General features: G+C 40.8%; 1 protein-coding gene, 1 non-coding gene and 1 pseudogene across 2 annotated transcripts; 2 read left to right on the forward strand and 1 right to left on the reverse strand.

The window, feature by feature from the left end:
• Nucleotides 1–266: 266 nt before the first annotated feature.
• LOC126958347 (40S ribosomal protein S12-like) lies at nucleotides 267–805 on the reverse strand. The gene has a single exon (XM_050796629.1). The coding sequence runs from the start codon at nucleotides 714–716 to the stop codon at nucleotides 318–320; it is 399 nt and encodes a 132-aa protein (XP_050652586.1). The 5' UTR covers nucleotides 717–805; the 3' UTR covers nucleotides 267–317.
• Nucleotides 715–26431, forward strand: part of LOC126959206 (cytoskeleton-associated protein 2-like) — a 33896-nt pseudogene continuing 8179 nt past the window's right edge.
• Nucleotides 23873–23978, forward strand: LOC126960191 (U6 spliceosomal RNA). The gene has a single exon (XR_007727778.1). It is a non-coding gene; the product is annotated as a U6 spliceosomal RNA (small nuclear RNA).

The following is a 26431-nucleotide window of genomic DNA, read 5'->3' on the forward strand; positions in this document are numbered from 1 at the left end:
CTCAAGCCTTTTTTCTTTGCATCATATTGTACTCTTTGCCTGTAACATTTTCTTTCTGTTTGCTTTCTTTGAAAATTTCTATACATTCTTCCAGTTTTCTGCTGAAATGCTACCTTCCTGTGAAGACATCCTTTTGCTAAGCATCCATACTCCTAATAACTTTGTGCATGCTTCTATTAAAGCAATTATCTAAATTTCCAATATTACAATTATAAGATAATTCCTCTCCTTCTCCACTAGGGGGCAGAGACAGCTTTTCCACCCACTTTTTTTTTTTTTTTTTTTTTTTTTTTTTTGTGAGCCAAAGATTTATTTATTCATTTCTTGCATTTGAAGTACTCTTCGATAACATCCTTGGCCTGAGACTCCTTTCCATAGTCCTTAACTACTACACAACTGCAACCAACCACTTTACGGGGTTTCCCCTCTCTGTCAATTTTACAGAGGCCTACCCATTCTCCTAGTTTCTTGTTGTCATCAACCTTAATTAGGTTGATCTGATGTTCAGCACAAAGGGCCTCCACCAACTTGACATACATAGGCTCATCACAGTTGGATGCAAGCACACAAAGATGGGCTTGGCGCTTGTCTAAGGCTTTGGCAGCTTCGCGAATTCCACGTGCTAGGCCATCGTGGATGAGGGCGGTCTTCAGCACCTCTTGTAAAGCAGTATTAACCTCCATTACACCTCCAGCAGCAATGCCTTCCTCGGCCATGGCGGTGGGTTACGGGTGAAGCGGGATCTTGAACGCACCCAAGCCTCCGCCTCAGCGCGACTCCGCCGCGGCAGGGAAAGAGCTTTGTTTGTTTTTGAGACGGAGTCTCGCTCTGACGCCCAGGCTGGAGTGCAGTGGCCGGATCTCAGCTCACTGCAAGCTCCGCCTCCCAGGTTTACGCCATTCTCCTGCCTCAGCCTCCCGAGTAGCTGGGACTACAGGCGTCCGCCACCTCGCCTGGCTAGTTTTTTGTATTTTTTAGTAGAGACGGAGTTTCACCTTGTTAGCCAGAATGGTCTAGATCTCCTGACCTCGTGATCCGCCCGTCTCGGCCTCCCAAAGTGCTGGGATTACAGGCTTGAGCCACCGCGCCTGGCCTACTCCCCCCATTTTTATTTCTAGCGACATGAGGGACTTACAATAACTAGCCAAGTAACTGTATTTTTTGAGTTCATTAAGATGACTCTTAATCCATGATGCACTACAGATCCCTTCCCAGGGTTGTAATTATTGCACTGGTGGCACTAAGTCAGCTTTCTGTAAGTTGTGCAATTTGGGGTTTAAAAATATCTCTAGGCCGACCCCTCCTTTCAGTAACAATGCATCCTCCAATAACCGCAGGAACTTGTGAAGAATCAGAACACACCTGCGACTGCTAAGATGGCAAGTGAACTCAGGTTGCTGGCTCCTTCTTCTGAAATCAGCCCTGCAGAAAATAAAAACTAAGAGGTAAGCATAGACTCCAGGAATTAACCATCATTACCACTACCTCTGTAAGAACCCCCCGGGAAAACTAGAGACTGTCTTGCACTAAAGTGTGTGAGAAGGAGTGGGAGAAGATGGGAGTAGGCACAGCAGGGGGAAGCAGGGGAGACTATAGTCTGGGCAGAGGGTAGCAGTGAGAGTGAAAAAAGGCTTCTTAAAATTCTGTTTCCCCCTTTCTGCAGGTTTGCTTTGGAACAGTTGTTGCCTTTGGCTTCACAGTAAAACTAGTGGCAACATCCTAGACCACTGTGGATGGTATCTATGGAGACTGTGTTAAGGAGCTCCAATATGTTGCTTCTAACAACTGCATAATACTCAATTATTTTATCTGCTGCATCCTACTAAATACTTTACCAATGCTGTACACAGTTTGTCTCCAAATTCCCTGGCAGTATTCCTCCAAACTTTTTTTTTTTTTTGAGACAGGGTCTCGCTTTGTTGCCCAGGCTGGAGTGCAGAGGCACAATTATGAATCACTGTAGCTTCAGTCCCCTGGGCTCAAAGGATCCTCCCACCTCAGCCTCCCAAGTAGCTGGGACCACAGGCACACATCACCATACCTAAGTTTTAAAAATGTTTTTGTAGAGATGAGGGTCTCACTATGTTGCCTAGGCTGGTCTTGGACTACTCCTAGACTCAAGTGATCCTACTGCCTTGGCCTCCCTAAGTGTTGGGATTACAGGTGTGAGCCACCACACCCAACCTTATTTCTTTTTCTGCTTAAATTAGCCAGTTAATGTCTGGTTTTTTTTGTAACTATTAACCCTGACCTTTAGTGGAAACAAAACTGGAAGAAAGAAAAATATTAGGAGGTTATTAAAATAAACCAGACAAGACACAGTGATGATGTGGGCAAGAACATTTGAAGCATAAGAGTTGTTGGGTTAGGGATATATTTCGGACATAAAGAGGACAGGAAAGGGAGGAAAATAAAGTAACCAAGCATGAGTTCTATGTTTTGGCCACAGTAACTGTAATGAATGGTGGTGTCATTTATTGAGATGGGAAATAATAAAGTATAATATTTATTTATTTATTTTAGGATGAGAATGTAAAGTTCTGTTTTGGAGGCGGCTGTGGTAGCTCATGCCTGTAATCCTAGCACTTTGGGAGGCCGAGGCAGGTGGATCACCTGAGGTCTGGAGCTCGAGACCAGCATGGCCAATATGGTGAAACTCCAGCTCCACTAAAAATACAAAAATTATCTGGGCATGGTGGTGCATGCCTGTAATCCCAGCTACTCGGGAGGCTGAGGCAGGAGAATCGCTTGAATCCGGGAGGCAGAGGTTGCAGTGAGCTGAGATCACACCACTGCACTCCAGCCTGGGGGACAGGCTATTTGAGACTCCGTCTAAAAATAAAAATAAAAAAAGTTCTGTTTTGGTCGTGCTATGTTTCTGGAGACCCCTATAAGACACCCAAGTGGAGATGACATATGTGTCTGGGGTTCAGTACAGAAGTCTGGACCTGCAGACTTATAAAATCAGCAGCATAAGGGAGTATTTAACATCATGGGCCTGGATGAGATCATTAGGGAAATAGTGTATGTAAAAAAGAGGACCAAGAAATGAAGCCAGAGGCAATTGATATTTAAATTGGGAAGACAAGGAGGATCCAACAAACAAGACTAAGAAGAAGCAGCCAATGAAGTACGAAGAAATCAGAAGAATGTGGAGTCCCTGATAACAGATGAAAGCATTCTTTCAAAAAGTATGGTCAGGTCAAGCATATCACATGTCACTGGGAGTTCTATCAGATGAGAACAGAAAATTTAATATGAAATATAGGGAAATGGAGGTAATTAATAAAAATATTTTTAGGGCAGAGGTGTGGAAAAAAGCCTGGGATTTATTTCCTTTGTCACTCCCTGCCCCCAACGTTCTCCTTTTCCCTGCCTGGAACTGAGATAAAATGAAGACTGAAGTTAGAATTGCCATATTGGGTCATGAGGTGACCTTGAGGATGGAAGTTTTGCACTAAACATGACACAGCAGGAAGACAGAAGGAGGCTGGGTCCCTAGTGACTATATGGAACTATAATATCTACTTCTGGACTTCTTTCATATAGAAGAAAACAAACCCTATCTTATATATGCTACTTTAATTTGGGTTTTCTGTTATATGTGACTAGACCTAATTCCCACTGACATAGAAGGAGAGCAAAGAAAAGAGGCAGTGTCATGATAGAAAAAAAAAGTGGTTTTTTTTTTTAATTGACAGATAACATTGTATATATACAACATGATGTTTTAAAACCTATATATATATAGTGGAATGGCTAAATCAAGCTAAATAAGACGGAATTCCTCACATAGTTGTCATTTTGTGGTGAGAACACTTGAAATCAATTCTCTTAGAATGTTTCAAAAATACAATGCATTGTTATTAACTATAGTCACCATATTGTACAACAGATATCTTGAACTTATTCCTCCTATCTAACTGAAATTTTGTATCCCTTGACCAACATCTCCCCAACTCCCTCCCCTACCACAGCACTAGCCCTTGGTATCCCACATTCTACTCTCTACTTCTATGAGTTTAATGTTTTTAGATTCCACACATGAGTGAGATCATGTGGGATTTGTCTTTCTGTGCCTGGCTTATTTCACCTAACATCATATCCTCCAGGTTCATCCGTGTTGTCTCAAATGACAGGATTTCCTTCTTTTTAATGGCTCAGTAGTATTCAATTGCATATATATGCTACATTTTGTTTATCCATTAATCCACGGATAGCATTTGGTTTGCTTCCATGTGAGTGATACTACTATGAACACAGGTGCACACAAATATCTCTTTGATATCCTGATTTCAATTCTTTTGGATTTATATCCAGAAGTGGAATTGTTGGATCATATAGTAATTGTATTTTTAATTTTTTGAGGGACCTTGATATGGTTTGGGTCTGTGTCCCCACCTAAATCTCATATGGAATTGTAAACCCGAGTGTTGGAGGAGGGACCTGATGGGAGGTGATTGATCATGGGGGTGGATTTCCCTTTGCAGTCCTTGTGATAGTGAGTTTTCACGAGATCTGGTTGTTTAAAAGTGTATAGCACCTCCTCCTTCACTATTCCTTCTTCTCCAGCGTGTCTGCTTCCCCTTCGCCTTCCACCATGATTGTAAGTTTCCTGAGGCCTCCCCAGCCATGCTTCCTGTACAGCCTGCAGAACTGTGAGTCAACTAAACCTGCTTTCTTTATAAATTACCCAGTCTCAGGTAGTTGTTTATAGCAGTGCGAGAAAGGACTAATACAGACCTCCATACTATTCTCCATAATGGCTGTACTAATTTACATTTCTACCAACAGTGTGCAATGGTTCTCTTCTCTCCACATTTTCACCAACACTTATTTTTTTCTTTCTGAAAATAGCCATTTTAACAGTTGTGAGGTGATAGCTCTCTGTGGTTTTAATTTGCATTTCCACACTAATTAATGATGTTGAGCATTTTTTCATACACCTGTTGACCATTTGTATGTCTTCTTTTGAGAAATGTCTATTCAGGTCCTCTGCCTATATTTTTCCTGTTGCCCAGGCTGGAGTGCAATGGTGTAATCTCAGCTCACTGCAACCTCTGCCCCCTGGGTTCAAGCGATTCTTTTGCTTCAGCCTCCTGAGTAGCTGGGACTATGGGCACATGCCATCGCACCTGGCTAATTTTTGCATTTTTTGTAGATATGGAGTTTCACTGTGTTAGCCAGGCTGGTCTCGAACTCCTGACCTCAGGTGATCCACCCACCTCAGACTCCCAAAGTGTTGGGATTACTGGAGTGATCTATTGCACCTGGCCCTATTTTTAAATTGAGTCATTTGTTTTCTTGCTGTTGATTTGAGTTCCCTAAATATTTTAAATATTAATCCCTTATCAGATACGTGGCTTGCAAATACTTTCTCCCATTCTGTAGGTTGCCTCTTCACTCTGTTGACTGTCTTCTTTGCTATGCAGAAGCTTTTTAGATTGATGTAATCCCATTTATCTATTTTTGCTTTTGTTGCCTGTACTTTTTGGGTCATATTAAAAAAAAAATCATTGCCCAGAGCAATGTCATAGAGCTTTTCCTGTATGTTTTCTTCTAGTAGTTTCACAGTTTTAGGCCTTATGTTTAAGGCCTTTCCTTTACTTTCTTTTTCTGTTTTTTTTTTTTTTTTTTTTTTTTTTAGACGGAGTCTCGCTCTGTCACTCAGGGTGGAGTGCAGTGGCGTGATCTTGGCTCACTGCAAGCTCCACCTCCTGGGTTCACGCCATTCTCCTGCCTCAGCCTCCTGAGTAGCTGGGACTACAGGCGCCCACCACCACAGCTGGCTAATTTTGTTTTTGTATTTTTAGTAGAGACGGGGTTTCACCATGCTAGCCAGGATGGTCTTGATCTCCTGACCTCGTGATCTGCCCACCTTGGCCTTCCAAAGTGCTGGGATTACAGGCGTGAGCCACCGTTCCTGGCCTAAGTCTTTATTTTGAGTTGATTTTTTTATATAGTGTGAGGTAAGGGTCTACTTTTATTCTTCTCCATATGGATGTCCAGTTGTCCCACTACTGTTTATTGAAGAGACTGTCCTCTCCCCATGTGTGTTCTTGGCACCTTTTTTGAAAATCAGTTGGCTGTAAATACGTGGATTTATTTCTGGGCTGTCTGTTCTATTCCACTGGTCAATGTATCTGTTTTTATGCCAGTACCATGCTGTTTTGATTACTATAACTTTGTAGTATATTTTGAAGTCAGGCAATGTGATGCCACCAGCTTTGTTCTTTTGGCTCAAGATTGCTTTGGCTATTAGGGGTTTTTTTGTGGCTCCACATGAATTTCAAGATTTTCTTTTCGGTTTCTGTGAAAAATGTTATTGGTATTTGGTAGAGATTTCATTGAGTTTGTAGATCTCTTTGGGTATTATGACATTTTGACAATATTAATTCTTCTGCTCCATGAACGTGAATCTCTTCCCATTTATTTGTCTTCTTCAATTTCTTTTCTTTTCTTTCTCTCTCTCTTTTTTTTTTTTTTTTTTTTTTTTTTTTTTTGTAAGATGGAGTTTCACTCTTGTTGCCCAAACTAGAATGCAATGGTGTGATCTCAGATCACTGGAACCTCCACCTTCTGGGTTCAAGTGGTTCTCCTGCCTCAGCCCCCCAAGTAGCTGGGATTATAGGCATCCACCACCCTGCCTGGATAATTTTTTGTATTTTTAGTAGAGACAGCGTTTCTCCATGTTGGCCAGGCTGGTCTTGAACTCCTGACCTCAGTTGATCCACCTGCCTCGGCCTCCCAAAGAGCTGGTGGCATGAGCCACCTCCATGTTTTATAGTTTTCAACATCTATATCTTTCACCTCCTGGGTTAAATTTATTCCTAACTATTTTATTTTATCTTATTTTATTTATTTCATTTTATTTATTTTTGACACAGAGCTTGCTCTTGTCACCCAGGCTGGAGTGCAATGGCACGATCTCAGCTCACTGCCACCTCTGCCTCCCAGGTTCAAGTGATTCTCCTGCCTCAACCTCCCTAGTAGCTGGGACTACAGGTGTGCACTACCACACCCAGCTAATTTTTGTATTTTTAGTACAGACAGGGTTTCATCATGTTGGCCAGGCTGGTCTCGAACTTCTGACCTCACTCGCCTCAGCCTCCCAAAGTGCTGGGATTACAGGCGAGAGCCACTGTGCCTGGCAAGTTTTATTTTATTTTCTAAAATGGTCTCACTCTGTCACCCAGGCTGGAATGCAGTAGAATGAACATGGCTCACTGCAGCTGCAGCCTCCTGGATTGAAGCAATCCTCTTGCCTCAGTCTCCTGAGTAGCTAGAAGCACATCCATGTGCCACTACGCCCAGCTAAGGTTTTGTTTTGTTTCTTTTTTTTGTAGAGGTGGGGTTTCACCATATTACCCAGGCTGATTTTGAACTCCTGGGCTCAAGTGATCCTCCTTTAGCCTCCCAAAGTGCTGTAATTACAGACATGAGCCACTGAACCTGGCCTATTTTTTTGTAGCTATTGCAGATGGGATTGTTTTCTTGATTTCTTTTTCAGACAGTTCACTGTTAGTGTATAGAAACACTATTGATTTTTGTAATTGATTATGTATACTTCAACTTTACTGAATTCATTTATTAGTTCCAGCAGTTTTTCTGTGGAATCTTTAGAGTTTTCTATATATAAGATCATGCTATCTGCAAACAGAGATAATTTGACTGCTTTCTTTCCAATCTGGATGCATTTTATTGTTTTTTCCTCTTGGCTTATTGCTCTGGCTAGGACTTCTAGTACTATGTTGAATAGAACTGGCCAGAGGTAGCCTCCTTGTCTTGTTCCTGATCTTAGAGGAAAAACTTTCAACTTCTCCTTACTGAGTATGATGTTATTGAGTATGATGTTAGTTGTGGGTTAGTTGTATATGGTCTTTATTGTGTTGAGGTACATTCTTTGTATATCTAATTTGTTGAGTTTTTATTATGAAATAATGTTGATTTTGTAAAATACTTTTTCTGGATCTATTGCAATAATTATATGGTTTTTCCCTTTCAGTCTGTTACTGTGTTGTATCACATTTATTAATTTGCGTGTTTTGAACCTTTCTTGCATCTCAGGGATGAGTCTCACTGGATCATGGTGAATCATCTTTTCTTCTGGGCTGTTGAATTTTGTTTGCCAGTATTTTATTGAGGGTTTTTTTAAATTTAAATTTTCTGTGGGTACATAGTAGGTATATATATTTATGATATATATATATAGGTATATATATATGGGTTACAGGAGATATTTTCATATAGGTATGTAATGCATAATAATCACATCAGGGTAAATAGGGTATCCATCACCTCAAGCATTTATCCTTTGTGTTTCAAACAATCCAATTACATTCTTTTAGTTATTTTTAAATGTACAATTAGATTATCTTTTACTCTGTTGTGCTAGAAAATACTAGGTCTTATTTATTCTTTCTAACTATTTTTTGTACCCATTAACCATCCCCCTCCCCTCACTCTGACTACTCTTCTCAGCCTCTGGTAACCATTCTTCTACTCTCTATCTCCATGTCCATGAGGTCAATTGTTTTAATTTTTAGCTTCCACAGATAAGTGAGAACCTTTACTGAGGATTTTTTGCGTCTATGTTTATCAGGAATATTGGTCTGTAGTTTTCTTTTTTTGTAATGTCCTTATCTGGCTTTGGTATCAGGGTAATGCTGGCCTCATAAGATGAGTTTGAAAGTATTGCCTCCTCTTCAATTTTTTTGAAAGAGTTTGAGAGAGATTGGTATTAGTTCTTTAAATTGTTGGTAGAATTCATCAGTGAACCATCAGGTCCTGGGCTTTTAGATGGAAGATTTATTATTATTTTTAGTCTTCCTACTTGTTATTGGTTTCTTCACATTTTCTGTTTCTTCAAGCTTCAATCTTGGTAGATTATATGTGTCTATGAATTATCCATTTCTTCTAGGTTATCCAATTGGTTTACATATAATTGCTTATAATAGTCTCCTATGATCCTTTTTATTTCTACTGTATCAGTTGTAATATCTCCTTTTTCATTTCTGATTTTATTTATTTATCTGAGACAGGGTCTCACTCTGTCACCCTGGCTGGAGTGCAATGGTGTGATCATAGTTCACTGCAGCCTTGAACTCCTGGGCTCAAGGAATTCCCCTGCCTCAGCTTTCCAAGTAGTTGGGACTACAGGCACAAGCCACCATGCCCAGCTAAGTTTTCTTTATTTTCTGTAGAGACAGGGTCTTGCTTTGTTCCCCAGGTTGGTCTTGAACTCCTGGTCTCAAGTGATCCTCCCACCTCAGCTTCCCAAAGTGCTGGGATTAGAGATGTGAACCACTGTGCCTGGCCTGATTTATTTATTTGAGTCTTCTCTTTTTTTTCTTAATCTAGCTGAAGGTTTACTGATTTTGATTATCTTTTTACAAAATAAACTCGTCATTTTGTGATATGGTTTGGATGTGTCCCCACCCAAATCTCATCTTGAATTCCCACATGTTGAATGAGGGACCTGGTGGGAAGTAATTGAATCATGGGAGCAGGTCTTTCCTGTGCTGTTCTTGTAATAGTGAATAAGCCTCACAAGATCTGATGGCTTTACAAAGCAGAGTTTCCCTGCACAAACTCTCTCTTTGCCTGCTGCCATCTGTGTAAGATGTGACTTGCTCCTCCTTGCCTTTACCATGATTGTGAGACTTCCCCAGCCACATGGAACTGTAAGTCCATTAAACCTCTTTCTTTTGTAAATTGCCCATTTTTGGGTATCTTATCAGCAGTGTGAAAATGGACTAATATGTTTTGTTAATACTTTTTGTTTTTATAATCTCTATTTCATTTATTTCCACTCTTATTTTTATTTATTTCTTTCTTCTACTAAATTTGAGCTTAGTTTGTTCTTGTTCTTCTAGTCTCTTGAAATGCAATGAGATATTAGGTTTTTTATTTGAGATCTTTCTTCTTTTTAGGCATTTATTGCTATTGACCTCTGCTGCTCATCTTGTAAATGTTTGTTTTTGTTTTTTAGAGACAGGATCTCACTCTTTCACCTAGGATAGAGTCCAGTGGTGTGATCATAGCTCACTGCAGACTCCAACTCCTGGACTCAAGTTATCCTCCTGCCTTAGCCTCCTGTGTAGCTGAGACTACAGGTGTGTACCAGCACACACAGCTAATGCAGCTCATAAATTTTAATATGTTGTGTTTCCATTTTCATTTGTCTCAAGATGTTTTTAATCCACTGCCCCCCTGGATTTTTTAGAGATGGGGGTCTTGCTATGTTGCCCAAGCTGGTCTCAAACTCCTATGCTCAAGCAATCCTCCTGCCTTGGCTCTCCAAGGTGCTGGGATTACAAGTGTGAGCCACTGTGCCTGGCCTCTTAAATTCCCTTTTAATTTCTTCATTGACCCATTAGTTGTCTAGGAACATAGTATTTAATTTTCATGTATTTGTGAATTTTCTGAAGTTTCTCTTGTTACCGATTTCTAGTTTTATACCATTGTAGGCAGAAAACACACTTGAGATAATTTCATTCTTCATAAATTTATTAAGACTTGTTTTGTGGTTTAACATATGATCTATCCTGAAGAATGTTTTATGTGCACTTGAGAAGAATGTGTATTCTGCTATTGTTGAATGTATGTCAAATCTGTATATATCTGTTAAGTTTATTTGGTTCAGAATGTAGTTTAAGTCCAATGTTTCCTTATTGATTTTCTGTCTGAGTGATTTCTCCATTGCTTCAAGTGGGATATTGAAGTCTTCTATTATTACTGTATCATAGTCTATTTTTCCTTTCAGATCTATCCATATTTGCTTTATATATTTAGGAGCAGCAGTCTCCAACCTTTTTGGCACCAGGGACTGGTTTCATGGAGGACAATTTTTCCATGGGTGGGGAGGGGAGGACAGATGGTTTTGGGATAAAACTGTTCCATCTCAGATCATCATCAGGCATTAGATTCTCATAAGGAGTGCGCAACCTAAATGCCTCACATGCACAGTTCACAATAGGGTTCACACTCCTATGAGAACCTAATGCCACTGCTGATCTGACAGGAGGTGGAGCTCAGGCAGTAATGCTCACTCACCTGCTGCTTATATCCTGTTGTGTGGCTCAGTTCCTAACAGGCCACACATGGGTACTGGTCTGTGGCCCAGGGGTTGAGGACCCCTGTTTAGGAGCTTTGATGTTGGGTGAATATACATTTACAATTGTTGTACCCTCTTACTGAATATTGAATTGACTTGTTTCATTACATAATGACCTTCTTTGTCTCTTTTTATAATTTTTTTTTTTTAGATGGAGTTTCACTCTTGCCACCGAGGCTGGAGTGCAGTGGCCTGATCTCAGCTCACTGCAACCTCCACCTCCCGAGTTTAAGTGATTCTTATGCATCAGCCTCCTGAGTAGCTAGGATTACAAGTGCCCATCACTATGCCCAGCTAATTTTTTTATTTTTAGTAGAGATGGGGTTTCACCATGTTGGCCAGGCTGGTCTTAAACACCTGACCTCAGGTGATCCATCTGCCTTGGTCTCCCAAAATGCTAGTGTTACAGGGGTTGCCACTGTGCCTGGCCTTCTTTTTATAGTTTTGATTTAAAGTCTGTTTTATCTGATATAAGTACAGCTACTCCTGCTTGCTTTTGTTTCCACTTGCATGAAATGTCTTTTTCCATCCCTTCACTTTCAGTTTATGTGTCTTCTTACAGGTGAAGTGAGTCTCTTGTAGGCAGCATATAATTGGGTCTTTTTTAATTAAAAAAATCCATTCAGCCACTGTATGTTTTTGAGTGGATAATTTACTACATTTACATTCAGGGTAATAACTGATAGTTAGGACTTAACTGCCATTTTGCTAATTGTTTTCTGGTTGGTTGTGGATTGTTTGTTCCTTTCTTCCACTTTTGCTATTTTCCTTTGTGGTTAAGAGATTTCTGTAGTGGTATGTTTTGATTTTTTACTCTTTATTTTTTGTGTATCTACAATAGGTTTTTGCTTTGTGGTTACCATGAGGCTTATAAAAACTTCTAATAGTTATAACAGGCTATTTTAAGCTGATAATAACTTTGATTACAAAAAAACTCTACACTTTTACTCCACTTTCTCATTTTGCATTTTTGATGACACAATTTACATCTTTTTATATTGAATATCCCTTAATGAACTAATCAGCTATTATTGTTTTTAATAGTTTTGTCTTTTAGCCTTCATACTAAAGATATAAGTGACTTATATACCAAAATTACAGTATTAGAGTATTATGAATTTGACTGTGTACTTACTTTTATCAGTGAGTTTTATACTTTAATATGTTTTTGTGTTACTAATTTGCATCCTTTTCTTTCAGCTTAAATAACTCTTTTTAGCATTTGTTGTAAGACACATCTGGTGGTGATGAAATCCTTCAACTGAAACAACCTTTTTATAAAGATGGGAGATACTATAACATATTTTTAGAATAATAGGAATAATCCTACAGAGGAATAATTTGATGATGCAGAATAGAGAGGGTATAATCAGAGGAGCAAAATCTGTGAGTAAAGAAGAGAGATTGGAGTCTAGTATACAAATGGGGGGATTGGTTCTTTGATAGTAGTGAGAAAAATTTATCTACTGTAATAGGTGAGAAGGTAGGCAGGCTACAGATCCAAGTAGTTTGATAGCTTTGGTAAGGGAAGATGAATCAGTTTTCAATTGGATTCTCCTATTTTCCAAGTGAAATAAAGAGTGACTTATAAAATTAATAATAGTCTTTCCTAAAATGGAGATAATAGTGTTTGCTTCCAAGGGTTAATGTTTGTGCATGTAGACCCCCTAAAGTATGTAGGCCATGGCTAAATTTGCTGTACTGAAATCTTGACTAGGCCGAATAGCTCAGCAAGAAAAAAACTCAGAACTAGCCAAGTTATATAAAATGCTTCGTATGTGTTTCATAACTATGTTGTATTTCTATGGCACAGAAAGAATATATGAACCTAGAATGCAGGTGTTGTTAGTTGTTGTGACTAAGTCTGGTAAACACCCTCTCCCAAGGTCCCAAAAAGAAGAAAGATCTGCTGTTTTCTGCCCTTACTAATGAAGTCACTGAACTTTAGGTGCCATTCCATGAGTAACATGGGAAAGTCTGGGAAGCTGTTCCGTTTTTTCCTCATTTTCAAAGTCCTCATTCTCTCATCCTCAAAGTCCTTGAACTTTGGCCAACTCTTATAGACTGTTCTAGCCTATGTGTTCACTTTGGAATTTGTCTTATAATTTGATTTGACACAGTCTGTTGGGGAAAATGAATGGTTAAAACAGTGCATTAAATCAGTTACATCTTTTGTGTAATAGGAAAAAGACAAACTTTTTTCCTACTATGCTCTCAACATAACACTTCTGGAACAAGATATGTGAATTTTTCTTTCATACCAACCAATTCTTTGACATCAACTGGGTGTCCTACAATTTAATTCAGTCCTGACACTATCTACCTGGGGTTAGGGTCAGATTTCACAAATTAAGGGCTCAGTCCCACAGACTTCAGATGCCAGTGGCAAATCTGGATCTTTGGAATTTCTGACCAACTAGCTATAAATTGGAGGTTCCCTTGACCCCATCTCAGGTTTGATAATTTGTTAGAGCAGCTTCCAGAATCAGATAAACACTTACTTAATGTTTACTGATTTATTAGCAAGAGTATTACAAAGTATACAGATGGACAGCCAGATGAAGAAGTACATAGGGCAAGGTATGGGGAAAGAGTCATGGAAGCTCCTTGTCCCCTGGGAGCACCCCACCCTTCAGCGTTCAGCAACCGTGAAGCACTCCAAACACCATTCTTTTACGATTTTATGAAGGCTTTATTACGTAGGCATGATTGATTCATTGGCCATTGGTGATCAACACAAACTTCAGCTCTTCTCCCCTCATGGTGGTGGCAGAAGCACTGGCTGAAAGTTCCAACCCTCTAATTACATGGTTGGTTCTCTGGCATCCAGCCCCTATCCTAAAGCTGTCCAGGCTCCAGCCACCAGTTATCTCCTTAGAATACAAAAGACACTTATCACTTTGGAGATTCTGAGGGTTTATTTCTTAAGTCACAGTATTCATCAATCCCTCTTGGTTCTTGTTATAATTCCCTTATGCTTGGAGGTCATATGGAAAAATGTCACATCCAATGTGGGAATCCTTATGACAATGTCTTTGGGATGGCTGTCTACTGGACTCAAAATTTGCAGTTGGTTGGGAGCCCACTGCCTCAGCTGAGTGACCATTCCTAATATTGGGTAGAAACCTGTCTTCAGGTTAGGTTCTACCTATTGGTAGCTATTCTGCTCTCTGGAGTCACATAGGTCTTTATATATGGTGATCATTTTCATTTCATCAGGTTTTCTCTTCAGGCTAAACAACCACTAGAACAATGTTTTTCAATGTAGGTTCTTTTGTGTCAGGATCAACTAAAGATCTCAACATCTCTGGGATGGAGCTCCAGAATTTGCATTTTTGATTAACATACCAAGGGATTCCTCTGCACTCTAATGTTTTAAGACCATTGCACTATATAAGTCTAGGGACCATACCATTCTTGCTCACCACTGTAATCCCCACACTAAGCACAGTGCCTAGAATGTAGTGCTTGATAGTTATATATTGACTGACTGACTGAATGAATAGATGAATTCTGGCAATTGGTATAGATTATCTCTTGAGAAATCATGTTGCCTTTACCTTAGGGCAATGGTTCTCAAACTTTTTGGTTTCAGGACCCCAAAGAGTTTACTATAGAAACTTCTAGAAAATACAAGACTATACAAGCACATTTGCTGTTAGCCATTAGAGTGATGATGTTATCACATGTCTTGTAGCCTCTGGAAAACTCCTCTGCATACTCAGAATGAGAGTAAAATAGGCAAAACAAAACAAAACAAAACAAAAAACAATTTGGTATTAGGCAGGGTACCATGGCTCACACTTGTAATCCCAGCACTTTGGGAGACTGAAGCAGGCAGATCACTTGAGGCCAGGAGCTTGAGACCAACCTGGCCAACATGGCAAAATCCCACCTCTACCAAAAAAATACAAAAATTAGCTGGGCGTGGTGGCGCATGCCTGTAGTCCCAGCTGCTCAGAAGGCTGAGCCATGAGAATCGCTTGAATCCAGGAGGTGGGGATGGCCCTGAGCCGAGATCGCACCACTGCACTCCAGCCTAAGCAACAGAGCGAGATTGTGCCAAAAAAAAAAAAAAGAAAGAAAAAAAATCTTGATATTATTATGAAAATAGTTTTGACCTCCTAGACTTCTTGAAAAGACTATACTACACTTTGTGAACTACTGCCTGAGGGGATATTTTGGCTGCAGAGGCAGTGTAAAATACAGTGGTTAAGAGCATGAATTCCAGAGTAAAGTCACCTGGATACAAATTGGCTCTGTCCTTTACTAGTTACGTGACATTAGTAATCTGAGACATTACTCAACCTTCCTGTGCTTCATTTTTCTTTATGTGTAAAACAGAGATGATAACAGTGCTTGCTTCTTATGGGTACTGTGAGGACTAAATGAGTTAAAACACTAAAATGCTTAGGGCAGTGCCAAATATATGTTAATACTAAGCATGACAAAGGTCTATGTAAATATTGTTATAACATGTGAGTATCTTTATTATTATCATTGTAGATACTACATGATTGTGCATAACTGTTATTACCCCAGACCCCTTCTGAAGGCCTTTTCATGAACACAAACCACACTTGCAGCCCATTTGTCCTGCAACCCAGTGGCCAGCCAAAATCAGAGGTCACAAATTTGGATGCAGTTCTCTTACTCCTTTTCTAAGTTCTTTTTAAACTCCCTGGCTCTGTGTTTTGCAAAAGCAACTTTACTGCAAAAGCAACTTTTAGTCTCTATCTTCTAATATAATTTTGTGGTGTCCTCATTCTCTTCCATTTTTGAAAGATACTCCTCAGCTAGGCATGGTGGCTGGTACCTGTAGAATCAGCTACTTGGGAGGCCTAAGTGGGAGGATCGAGGCAAGAGGAACTATTGAGGCCAGGAGTTCAAGGCTGCAGTGAATTACGATTGTGCCACTGAACTCCAGCCTGGGTGACAAAGGGTGACCCTGTCTTTACAGCAAAAGGAACTTCTCTCCTACAATAATATCTTTGACTCTGCTAGACAACTATGCAAGAGGTTTTTTTTAAATTTCTTTTTTCCCCTGCCCTTTGAACCACTATGCCAGGCCTATTTTTATTTAATTAATTAATTTATTTTTTGAGACGGAGTTTCGCTTTTATTGCCCAGTGCAATGGCGTGATCTTGGCTCACCACAACCTCCACCTTCCAGGTTCAAGCGATTCTCCTGCTTCAGCCTCCCGAGTAGCTGGGATTACAGGCATGCGCCACCATGCCTGGCTAATTTTGTATTTTTAGTAGAGACGGGGTTTCTCCATGTTGGTCAGGCTGGTCTCGAACTCCTGACCTCATGTGATCTGCCCACCTCGGCCTCACAAAGTGCTAGGATTACAGCCATGAGCCACTGTGCCCAGCCCTATTTTTTGTTTTTAGAGGCAGAGTCTCACCATGTTGCCCAGGCTGGCCTCAAACTCCTGGGCCCAAGTGATTCTCTCTCCTCAGACTCCTGAGTAGCTGGGACTATATACGGATGACACCACACCTGGCCAGCATTTGTTTTCTTTATTTTTTAGAGATGTTGGCAGGGGGAGGAGTTCTTACTATGTTGCCCAGGCTGGTCTTGAACTACTGGCCTCAAGGGATCCTCCTGCCTCAGCCTCCCAAGTAGCTGAGATTACAGGTGTGAGCCATATTCCCAGCTCAGATTTTTTAAAAATGTCTAAGCACATGTTTACTGGTCTCTCTGAACATACTCCTCCTCACTCTTCCTCCTTCATTTTAATAGTTTCTAAATTGTTCAATGTTATTTATCTTTAAAACTCTTTCAATTTCCCCCCAACTAAAGGTTTCATTTAACCAGTAAGAAGAATGTTGGGAGCTAGGCACAGTGGCTCATGCCTGTAATCCCAACACTTTGGGAGGCATAGAGAGATGGATCACTTGAGGTCAGGAGTTCAATACCAGTTTGGCCAACATGTTGAAAACTCGTCTCTACTAAAAATACAAAAATTAGCCAGGTGCAGTGGTGCACACCTGTAATCCCAGCTACTTGGGAGGCTGAGGCAGGAGGATTGCTTGAACCCGGGAGGTGGAGGTTGCAGCGAGCCGAGATCATGCCACTACACTCCAGCCTGGGTGACAGACCGAGACTCTGTCTCAAAAAAACAAAAGAAAGAAAAAAGAGAGAATTTTTGGCTCAATATGTTGATAATATTGGGCTCAATATATATAAGAGAATCTTTTTTTTTTTTTTTGAGACGGAGTCTCCCTCTGTCGCCCAGGCTGGAAATCAGTGGCGCCATCTTGGCTTATTGCAAGCTCCGCCTCCTGGGTTCACGCCATTCTCCTGCCTCACCCTCCCGAGTAGCTGGGACTACAGGCGTCGGCCACCACACCGGGCTAATTTTTTTTTTGTATTTTTAGTAGAGACGGGGTTTCACCATGGTAGCCAGGATGGTCTCAATCTCCTGACCTCGTGATCCACCCGCCTCGGCCTCCCAAAGTGCTGGGATTACAGGCGTGAGCCACCGCGCCTGGCCAAGAGAATCTTTTAAAAAATATTTAAAACTCAGATTATGAAAGTAATATATGGCCGGGTGCAGTGGCTCACGCCTATAATCCCATCACTTAGGGAGGCCGAGATGGGTGGATTGCTTAAGTCCAGGAGTTTGAGACCAGACTGAGCAACATGGTGAAATCCCGTAAAAATACAAAAAATTAGTGGGCATGGTGGCGTGTGCCTGTTGTCCCAGCTACCCAAGAGACTGAGGTGGGAGAATCACCTGAGCCTGGAGGTCAAGTCTGTAGTAAGCTGTGATTGTACCACTGTAGTCCAGAGCCTGGGTGACAGAGTGATCCCTTGTCACATACACACAAGTAAAAGAAAATATAAAAATTAAAATGAAACAACAAAAAGTAATGTATATTCACTAGAGAAATTTTGAAAATATATTTTTTAAACAGTAAATAAAATTCACTTATGATCACTCCATTGAAAACCACTAGTAACATATTGGCATATATTCTTTCAGTAGGTTTTTTTCTACGCAATGTGTGTATTTTTGCACACATTGTGTGCAAATTGGGATCACTCAAATATAGTGTTTTGGATTAATAATATACAAATATATGATGGCCACTTCCCCTGTTTCATTAGATATTATTCTACAGCATGTTTTAAAAGTACTCAAGTAATCTAGGATTGCTGTAGAAAAATTAGAACATTAGTCCTAAATGACCACCCATGGACAACTAGAGTAATTTGATATTTATCTTTACACCATTTTTTTCTGTGCATATACTTCTAGAAAAACAAGACTATTTCTACCGTGGATTTTTTTTTTTTTTTTTTTTTTGAGACAGGGTCTCACGCTGTTGCCCAGGCTGGAGTGCAGTGGCATAATCTTGGCTCACTCCAACCTCCACCTCCCAGGCTCAAGAGAGTCTCCTGCTTTAGCTGCCCAAGTATCTGGGATTACAGGTGTGCGCTGCCATGCCCGGCTAATTTTTGTATTTTCGGTAGAGATGAGGTTTCACCATGTTGGCCAGGCTGGTCTCAAACTGGCCTCAAGTGATCTGCCCGCTTTGGCCTCCCAAAGCGCTGGGATTGCAGGCGTGAGCCACTGTGCCCGGCCCTCTACTGTTTTGTAAGATGCTTTTTTTTTTTCCTGTGGTAAAATTCACATAATATAAAATTCATCATTTTATCATTTTAAAGTGCACAATTCAGTGTGGCATTTAGTACATTCACAGTGTTGTGCAACATCACCATTATCTATTGTAGTTCAATAAAATTTTCATCATTTTAAAATTCCATAGCCATTATAAGCATTCATTCCCCATTCTCTCCTTTCCCCAGCTCCTGCTAACCCTAATATGCTCTTCCATTTCCATGGATTTGTCTGTTTTGGCTACTTCATATAAATGAAATCATACAATATGTGGCTGTGTCTGCTTTTTTCACTTAGCGTAATATTATATAGGTTCATATATGCTGTAGCATGGTTAAATAATAAATGTCGTTTCATCATATGGGTATATACCACATTTTGCTTATTCATTCATCAGTTGATGGATATGTGAGTTGTTTCCACTCTGCTATTGTGAATAGTGCTGCTATGAACATTCATGTGCAATTGAGCACCCATTTGGTATATACCTATGAATGGAATTGCTGGTCATATGGTAATTCTGTGCTTAACCTACTGAAGAACCACCAAACTATTTTCCACTGTGACTGCAGCATTCTACATTCCTACCAGTAATATATGAGGGTTCCAATTTCTCCACATCCTTGTCAACACTTGTTATTTTCCTTTTTTATTGAGATAGGATCTCTGTTGCCCAGGCTGGAGTGCAGTGGTGTGGTCATGGTTCATTGCAGCCTTGACCTCCCAGGCTCAAGGGCTCCTCCAACGTCAGCCTCCTGAGTAGCTGGGAATACAGGCACATGCCACCACGCCCAGCTAATTTTAAATAAATTTTTATAGAGATGGGGGTCTCACCACATTACCTAGGCTGGTTTTGACTTCCTAGGCTCAAGCTGTCCTCTCACCTTGGCCTCCCAAATTGTTGGTATTAAATGCATGAGCCACCATGCTGGCCTATTTTCCATTTTTTAATAGCTCTTCTAGTGGGTGTGAAGTGGTAAAGTGGTATCTCATTGTAGTTTTGAATTGCATTCCCTACTCAACATCATTATCATGTCCTTGTTGGCAATTTGTATACCTTCTTTGAAGAAATGTCTATTCAAGTCATTTGCCAATTTAAAAATTGAATGCAGTACGCTTTTCACTTAAAAATATACTATGGGCTGGGTGCGGTGGCTCATGCCTGTAATCCTAGCACTTTGGGAAGCCAAGGCAGGTGGATCACTTGAGGTCAGGAGTTCAAAACCAGCCTGGCCAACGTAGCGAAACCACCTTTCTACAAAAAATACAAAAATTTGCCAAATATGGTGGTGCACACCTGTAATCCCAGCTACTCAGGTGGCTGAGGCATGAGAATCGCTTGAACCCGGGAGGCAAAGGTTGCAGTGAGCCAGGATGGTCCCACTGCACTCCAGCCTGAGTGACAGAGTGAGACCCTGTCTCAAAAAAACAAAACAAAACAAACAAAAAAAGTCAGTTGCTTTACTGTTGGATATCTAGACTGTTTGCCTTTGAAGCTTTTAAAATTAATCCTGTAATGTACATTTCAGCAAGTAACTCTTTGCACATGTCCAAGGTTATTCCTGGGAAAAGTTTTTTTTTTTTTTTTCTCCCAAGTTTCAGATATAATCGGTGTAATCCCCAACACATCAAAGTGATTTTGTGCATTTAGAGGAGAACTATTTCCTGGTTCAGTGGAAAATTGTGTGGATGGCTTCAGGAAGAACTTCATTGTAAGCAGCTTTATGGTGAAACATGTCATTTAGAAGTCTGGACCTCCTTTTTTAGTTTGCTATAATCTATATTCACTGACTATAGATTATTGTAATATAATTTTGTCTTTATTGATAAAATAGAAATAAAATAAATAATATATAAATAACATATTTTGTCTTTATTGATTATTATAATAATCAATACAAGTTTCACTCAGCGAAACTTGGATTGATTATTGGGACCCAGTTTCTTCCAGGGTTCTGGCTTATGTCTTCTGTCCCAACTAACATCTTGATTGAACAATGCCAGATGCTGGACATACAGCACTGCTCCAGTACCTCCGGATTTAATAAATACGAAGGGGGATCAAGTGTGAATGCTTCTTGACCCCAACGAGGATCTGATAGAACATGTGAGCGGTGGTAGCCTCTGGTCCGAAAGGAGGAAACAAACCTGCCTGTCAGGCCCTGGATTAAGTACTCCCTGCACTCTATTCCTGAGAAAAATTCTTAGAAGCAGAATGGCTGGGCCAAAGTAGGCAATTCTTAATCTGTAGATACAAGTCATTAAATTGCTTTCCATTAAAGTTATACCAATTTGTAGTCCTACCAGAAATATAAGAAAGTGCCCATTTCCTTGCATAATCATCAACACTGGGTTTATGCGTTTGAAAATGTTAATGATCTTATTGGCATAAAATGGCATCTTACTGCTTTAATTCTTTTTCTTTTTATTTTTTTAGAGATGGAGTTTCACTCTATCCCCCAAGCCATGGAGTGTAGTGGCAAGATCATGGCTCACTGCAGCTCAAGGACTCAGGGAATCCTCTGCCTCCTGAGTAGCTGGGACTATAGGTGTGTGCCACTATCTCATCTGATTTTTCATCTGTAGAGATGGGGGTCTCACTGTGTTGCCTAGGTTGGTCTAGAACTCCTGGCCTCGAGCAGTCCTTCCGCCTTGGCCTCCCAAATTTCTGGGATTATAGGCAGGAATCTCCTTGCCTGGCCTATTTTTGTTTTTTAGAGACAGAGCCTCATCATGTTGCCCAGGCTGGCCTCAAACTCCTGGGCTCAAGCCATTCTCCCTCCTCAGAGTCCTGAGTAGCTGGGACTATATGTGCACGATACGTGCACCTGGTCAGCATCTTGTTGTTTTAAATTGCATTTATTTAACTACTATGAATATAAATAATCCTTCGTAGATTTATTGGCCATTTAAATTTCTTTCTTTTTGGTAAATTGGCTATTTTGTCTTTATCAATTTTTAAAATTCTTTTCAATATTAATACTAACAATCTTTTACCTATGTTATTCTCTGTCATCCTTCCTTCCTCAACTTTTCATTTGAACTTTACCATTATTGTGATTTTTTTTTTTTTTTGCATAAAAAGTTTAAAATTTTTGCTGGGCATGGTGGCTCCCACCTGTGATCCCAGCACTTTGGGTGGCCGAGGATCACCTGAGGTCAGTAGTTTGAGGCCAGTCTGGCCAACATGGTGAAATCCCGTCTCTACTGAAAATGCAAAAATTAGCCAAGCTTGGTGGCGTGCACCTATAATTCCCAGCTACTTGGAAGGCTGAGGCAAGAGAATTGCTTGAACCTGGGAGGCAGAGGTCGCAGTGAGCTGAGATTGCGCCACTACACTCCAGCCTGGGCAACAGAGTGAGACACCATCTCAAAAAAAAAAAAATTTTTTTAAAGTGTAGACTGTGTATAGAGTACTAAGGGAGTATTGAAGACCATAATATGATGGTTGCCGGAAAGGCCAAGGGAAGCTTCCCAAAGTGGGTGAGTACTGAGCAGAGGGAGTCCTGAAGGACAGGCGTGGGGCTAGGACTGGATACAACAGCTTAAGTAAAGAATGGAAGTAAGAAATATATATGCTAAAGTAAGAATTTTTAACTCAGTTATTTTGACATCATATCACTGTGACTCGTGGTTTTGTGGCAGGCCAGGTCTCACTAATGCAGGCCTCTATCACAACTGTTTCGGTACTGACTGATTGGTTTAGTTACATATTAAAAACTAAAAAAAGCCAGTGCTCTATACAAAGGCTGGAATTTAGCAAAAGCCCATCAAGAGTTTTGCCTAGGCCTTTCCTGGGCCTTAAAGCGTGACAAAATAATGAAGGAATTCTTAACAGGACCCATTTAGGATTAAACAAGTTTCATTGCGGGTCTGAAGAAACTCCCCAGGCCTCCACAAACAAGTTTATTGGAGGTCTGAAGGAACTCCCCAAACCTCTGTGATTTAGCAGGAGGCAAGATAAGGGTAATCACCCCAAGACCTGGACCCATTTAGATTAAGTAATCTAATTTACTGAGGCTTCAGAGGAAAGTCTTCAGGACTCAGACTTTAGTTATAGATTAAAAGAAATAAATCATTTATGTATTTAGACGAATGCACACTTACACATAGACATAGAGCTTAGAAGGTATATAAGCTCTGGAAAATTTTGAGTTGGCCTGGCAATAATTTCCAGGCCTTCTCCCTGTAACCGGTTATAGAAATAAAACTCTCTTCCACTGGCCGGGCAAGGTGGCTCATGCCTGTAATCCCAGCAATTTGGGAGGCCTAAGTTGGTGGATCATCTGAGGTCAGGAGTTCGAGACCAGCCTGACCAGCATGGTGAAACCCTGTCTCTACTAAAAATACAAAAAAATTGGCCGAGTGTGGTGGTGGGTGCCTATAATCCTAGCTACTCAGGAGGCTGAGGCAGGAGAATTGCTTGAACCTGGGAGGCAGAGGTTGCAGTGAGCCGAGATCATGCCACTGCACTCCAGCCTGGGTGACAGACCGAGACTCTGTCTCAAAAAACAAACAAACAAACAAACAAACAATTCTCTTCCTCCCCAGTTAGTCTGCATCTCATTATTAGACCCTGAGAAATAGCAGCCCTCAGTTTGGTCCGGGAACAGTTTTTTTTTTATTGCCATCTCACTAGTGTGTACAACAAACAGCCCTGACCCTCACCTAGCCCATCACTGAGTCAGTGCTGTCATCATCATCATCCTTGGGATAATCAAAAAGAACAAGAAAAAAAAAAAAAAAAAGGAGGTAGAGGGAGAGAATAAAGCAAGGATGAGATGGAGGAATCTGTCATACATATTAATAAATAATTTAGTGCTTGCTTCAGTAGCACATATACTAAGATTGAAACAATACAGGCCGGGCGCGGTGGCTCAAACCTGTAATCCCAGCACTTTGGGAGGCCGAGACGGGCGGATCACGAGGTCAGGAGATCGAGACCATCCTGGCTAACACAGTGAAACCCCGTCTCTACTAAAAAATACAAAAAACTAGCCGGGCGAGGTGGCGGGAGCCTGTAGTCCCAGCTACTCGGGAGGCTGAGGCAGGAGAATGGCGTGAACCCGGGAGGCGGAGCTTGTAGTGAGCTGAGATCCAGCCACTGCACTCCAGCCCGGGCGGCAGAGACTCCGTCTCAAAAAAAAAAAAAAAAAGAAACAATACAGAGAAGATTAGCAGGGCCTGTGAGCAAGGATGACATGCAAATTCTTGAAGCATTTCATATTTTGTGCAGTACCAGAGATTATTTCACTAATTGCTGAGTAGCACTAAGGAAACAGTATGAGTCAAAGCAAAATGGGTGGAACCCAATATTGAATTGTGATTTTCACTACACAAGAAAACAAATAGGCAGTATTCACTGGCTGTGGCCTGGAGTCCTACATCTGCAGTTAAAGCTGGAGATGCATCCCCTCACCTCAGACTGTGACAAATACCCAAGCCATATTCCAGGACCTGCAGTGGCCTCCAAGGCCCAATTCATGTTCAAAGAGCGAAAAAGACAAAGACTCGAGAAACATCTGTTAAGAAGAAAAACATTTTTTGCATACAAACAGGAAAATCAGAGAATGTCCAGGCTTTTTGCATCCGAGAATGGTAAAGACCTGAGCTGGAATCTGTAAGTTGGCTACCATAGCTGCGTAACCTCAATAGAGGCCAGAGAGTGGTGACATTTGAGGACGAGTTCCAAGAAGAGACAAATATTGGGCCGGGCGTGGTGGCTCACGCCTGTAATCCCAGCACTTTGGGAGGCCAAGGCGGGTGGATCACGAGGTCAGGAGATTGAGACCATCCTGGCTGACACCGTGAAACTCCGTCTCTACCAAAAATATAAAAAACTAGCCGGGCGTGGTGGCGGACGCCTGCAGTCCCAGCTACTCGGGAGGCTGAGGCAGGAGAATGGTGTGAACCCGGGAGGCAGAGCTTGCAGTGAGGGGAGATCATGCCACTGCACTCCAGCCTGGGTGACAGAGCGAGACTCTGTCTCAAAAAAAAAAAAAAAAAAAAAAAAGAGACAAATATTTTGAAACTTAAGTCAGAAATGGCTGGTAAAGAAAATGTCAACAAACTCATGAGAAGCAAAAACAATACAATGGTGGTAAAAATTGTATTCCTTTAAAACCTTCTAATGAACTGACCAATTCAACTATAGTAATTGTCACACATAAATTTGAGGATAATAATCAAACTCTGAAGTTGTTACCAACTGAAGATGACCCCCAATGTCAACATATGACATTAATATAAGACATTTCACCTTAACAATAATAGTAAACAGAAACATATGATTGCAGAAAAACAAAAGCAAGAGGCTGACACGCCCAAGAAGTCTGTGATGGAATCTTATTGAGGCTAAATTGTTCAGTCTAAGTTTAATTCCCTTAGAAAACCTCTACAAGTCAAAGATGAGAGTTCTGCAGCAACAAAGAAATTTTCAATTACTATTCCTAAAGCCACAGAGCCTCAGCCTATAAACACCAGCAGCGTAACAGTGAAAAGTAATAGTCTCAAACACGACTGCTAGTGTTACCCACACAATGGGTGAGTTCGGTTGCTTGGACAGTGACAGTCCAATGACCACAACCAAGGAAAATTTAACAAGGGGATTTCATTACTTGCAACAAGTAAGGAGAATACTGGGGATAATTCCCAAAACAGTTCCTCTCGGAACAAAGCTAAAAACAGGGCTTGTATTGGGCTGCTTAGCTGAGTCATCATATGTAGAGGTGGAGTAAAGTCATCAGTCATGCTTCTTCGTATATCACATGAATAGAAAGTGGCAAAAAACTCCTCCTTGGGTGGGACTTTTGTATGGTAATGTGGGGAGTTTGCCAAACTCATCTCCAATTCAGAGGGCATCTCTGGAGGGAAGGGGTTTTGTTTTGCTTCTTCCTGGAAATTTTTGAAACAACAAAAACTCAAGGTGCAACAGTGTGTACTTTTTCACAGCGTGTGCAAGGACCGGAGGTTACACTAAATGTAACCTGGGGTACACCAAATGTAGTGCTCACTAAGTCTGTGTGATCTCTTATTAGAAGTCATCCAATAATACCCAGGACACTGTGAAAGAAGGCATCGGTAGAACCTCAGCCTTGTTTACAATCAGGAAAAGGTCTCATAAAACAGAATTATTACAATCAAAAACAGTTTTATCTAGGGTCAAAACCAGTTTGTCTCAGGACATAGAAAAGAAATAAGGCACAATCAATAAGCATAGCATCTGATCTATTGGACAAGAGGTTGCCAAAATAAAGTAAGTTTTAAAAAGGAAAAAAAAAAAAAAAAAGGAGCGTAGCATGTGAAATTGTAGCCAGGCCTGCTTCATCTTATTGTTTTAACAATTTATTTTTTAGGTCAGGCACGGTGACTCAGCATTTTGGGAGGCCAGGTGGGTGGATCACCTGAGGTCAGGAGTTTGGGACCAGCCTGGCCAACATGATGAAACTGCGTCTCTACTAAAAATACAAAAATTAGCCGGTCATGGTGTCAGGAGCCTGAAATCCCAGCTACTTGGGAAGCTGAGGCAGGAGAATTGCTTGAACCTGGGAGGCAGAAGTTGCAGTGAGCTGAAATAGCGCCATTGCACTCCAGACTGGGCAACAAGAGTGAAACTCCATCTCAAAAAAAAAAAAAAAAAACCTATTTTTTTAGATAGGCTCCATTATGTTGGCCAGGCTGGTCT

Source organism: Macaca thibetana, chromosome 7, assembly GCF_024542745.1.
Source record: "Macaca thibetana thibetana isolate TM-01 chromosome 7, ASM2454274v1, whole genome shotgun sequence".
Classification (NCBI taxonomy): Eukaryota; Metazoa; Chordata; class Mammalia; order Primates; family Cercopithecidae; genus Macaca; species Macaca thibetana.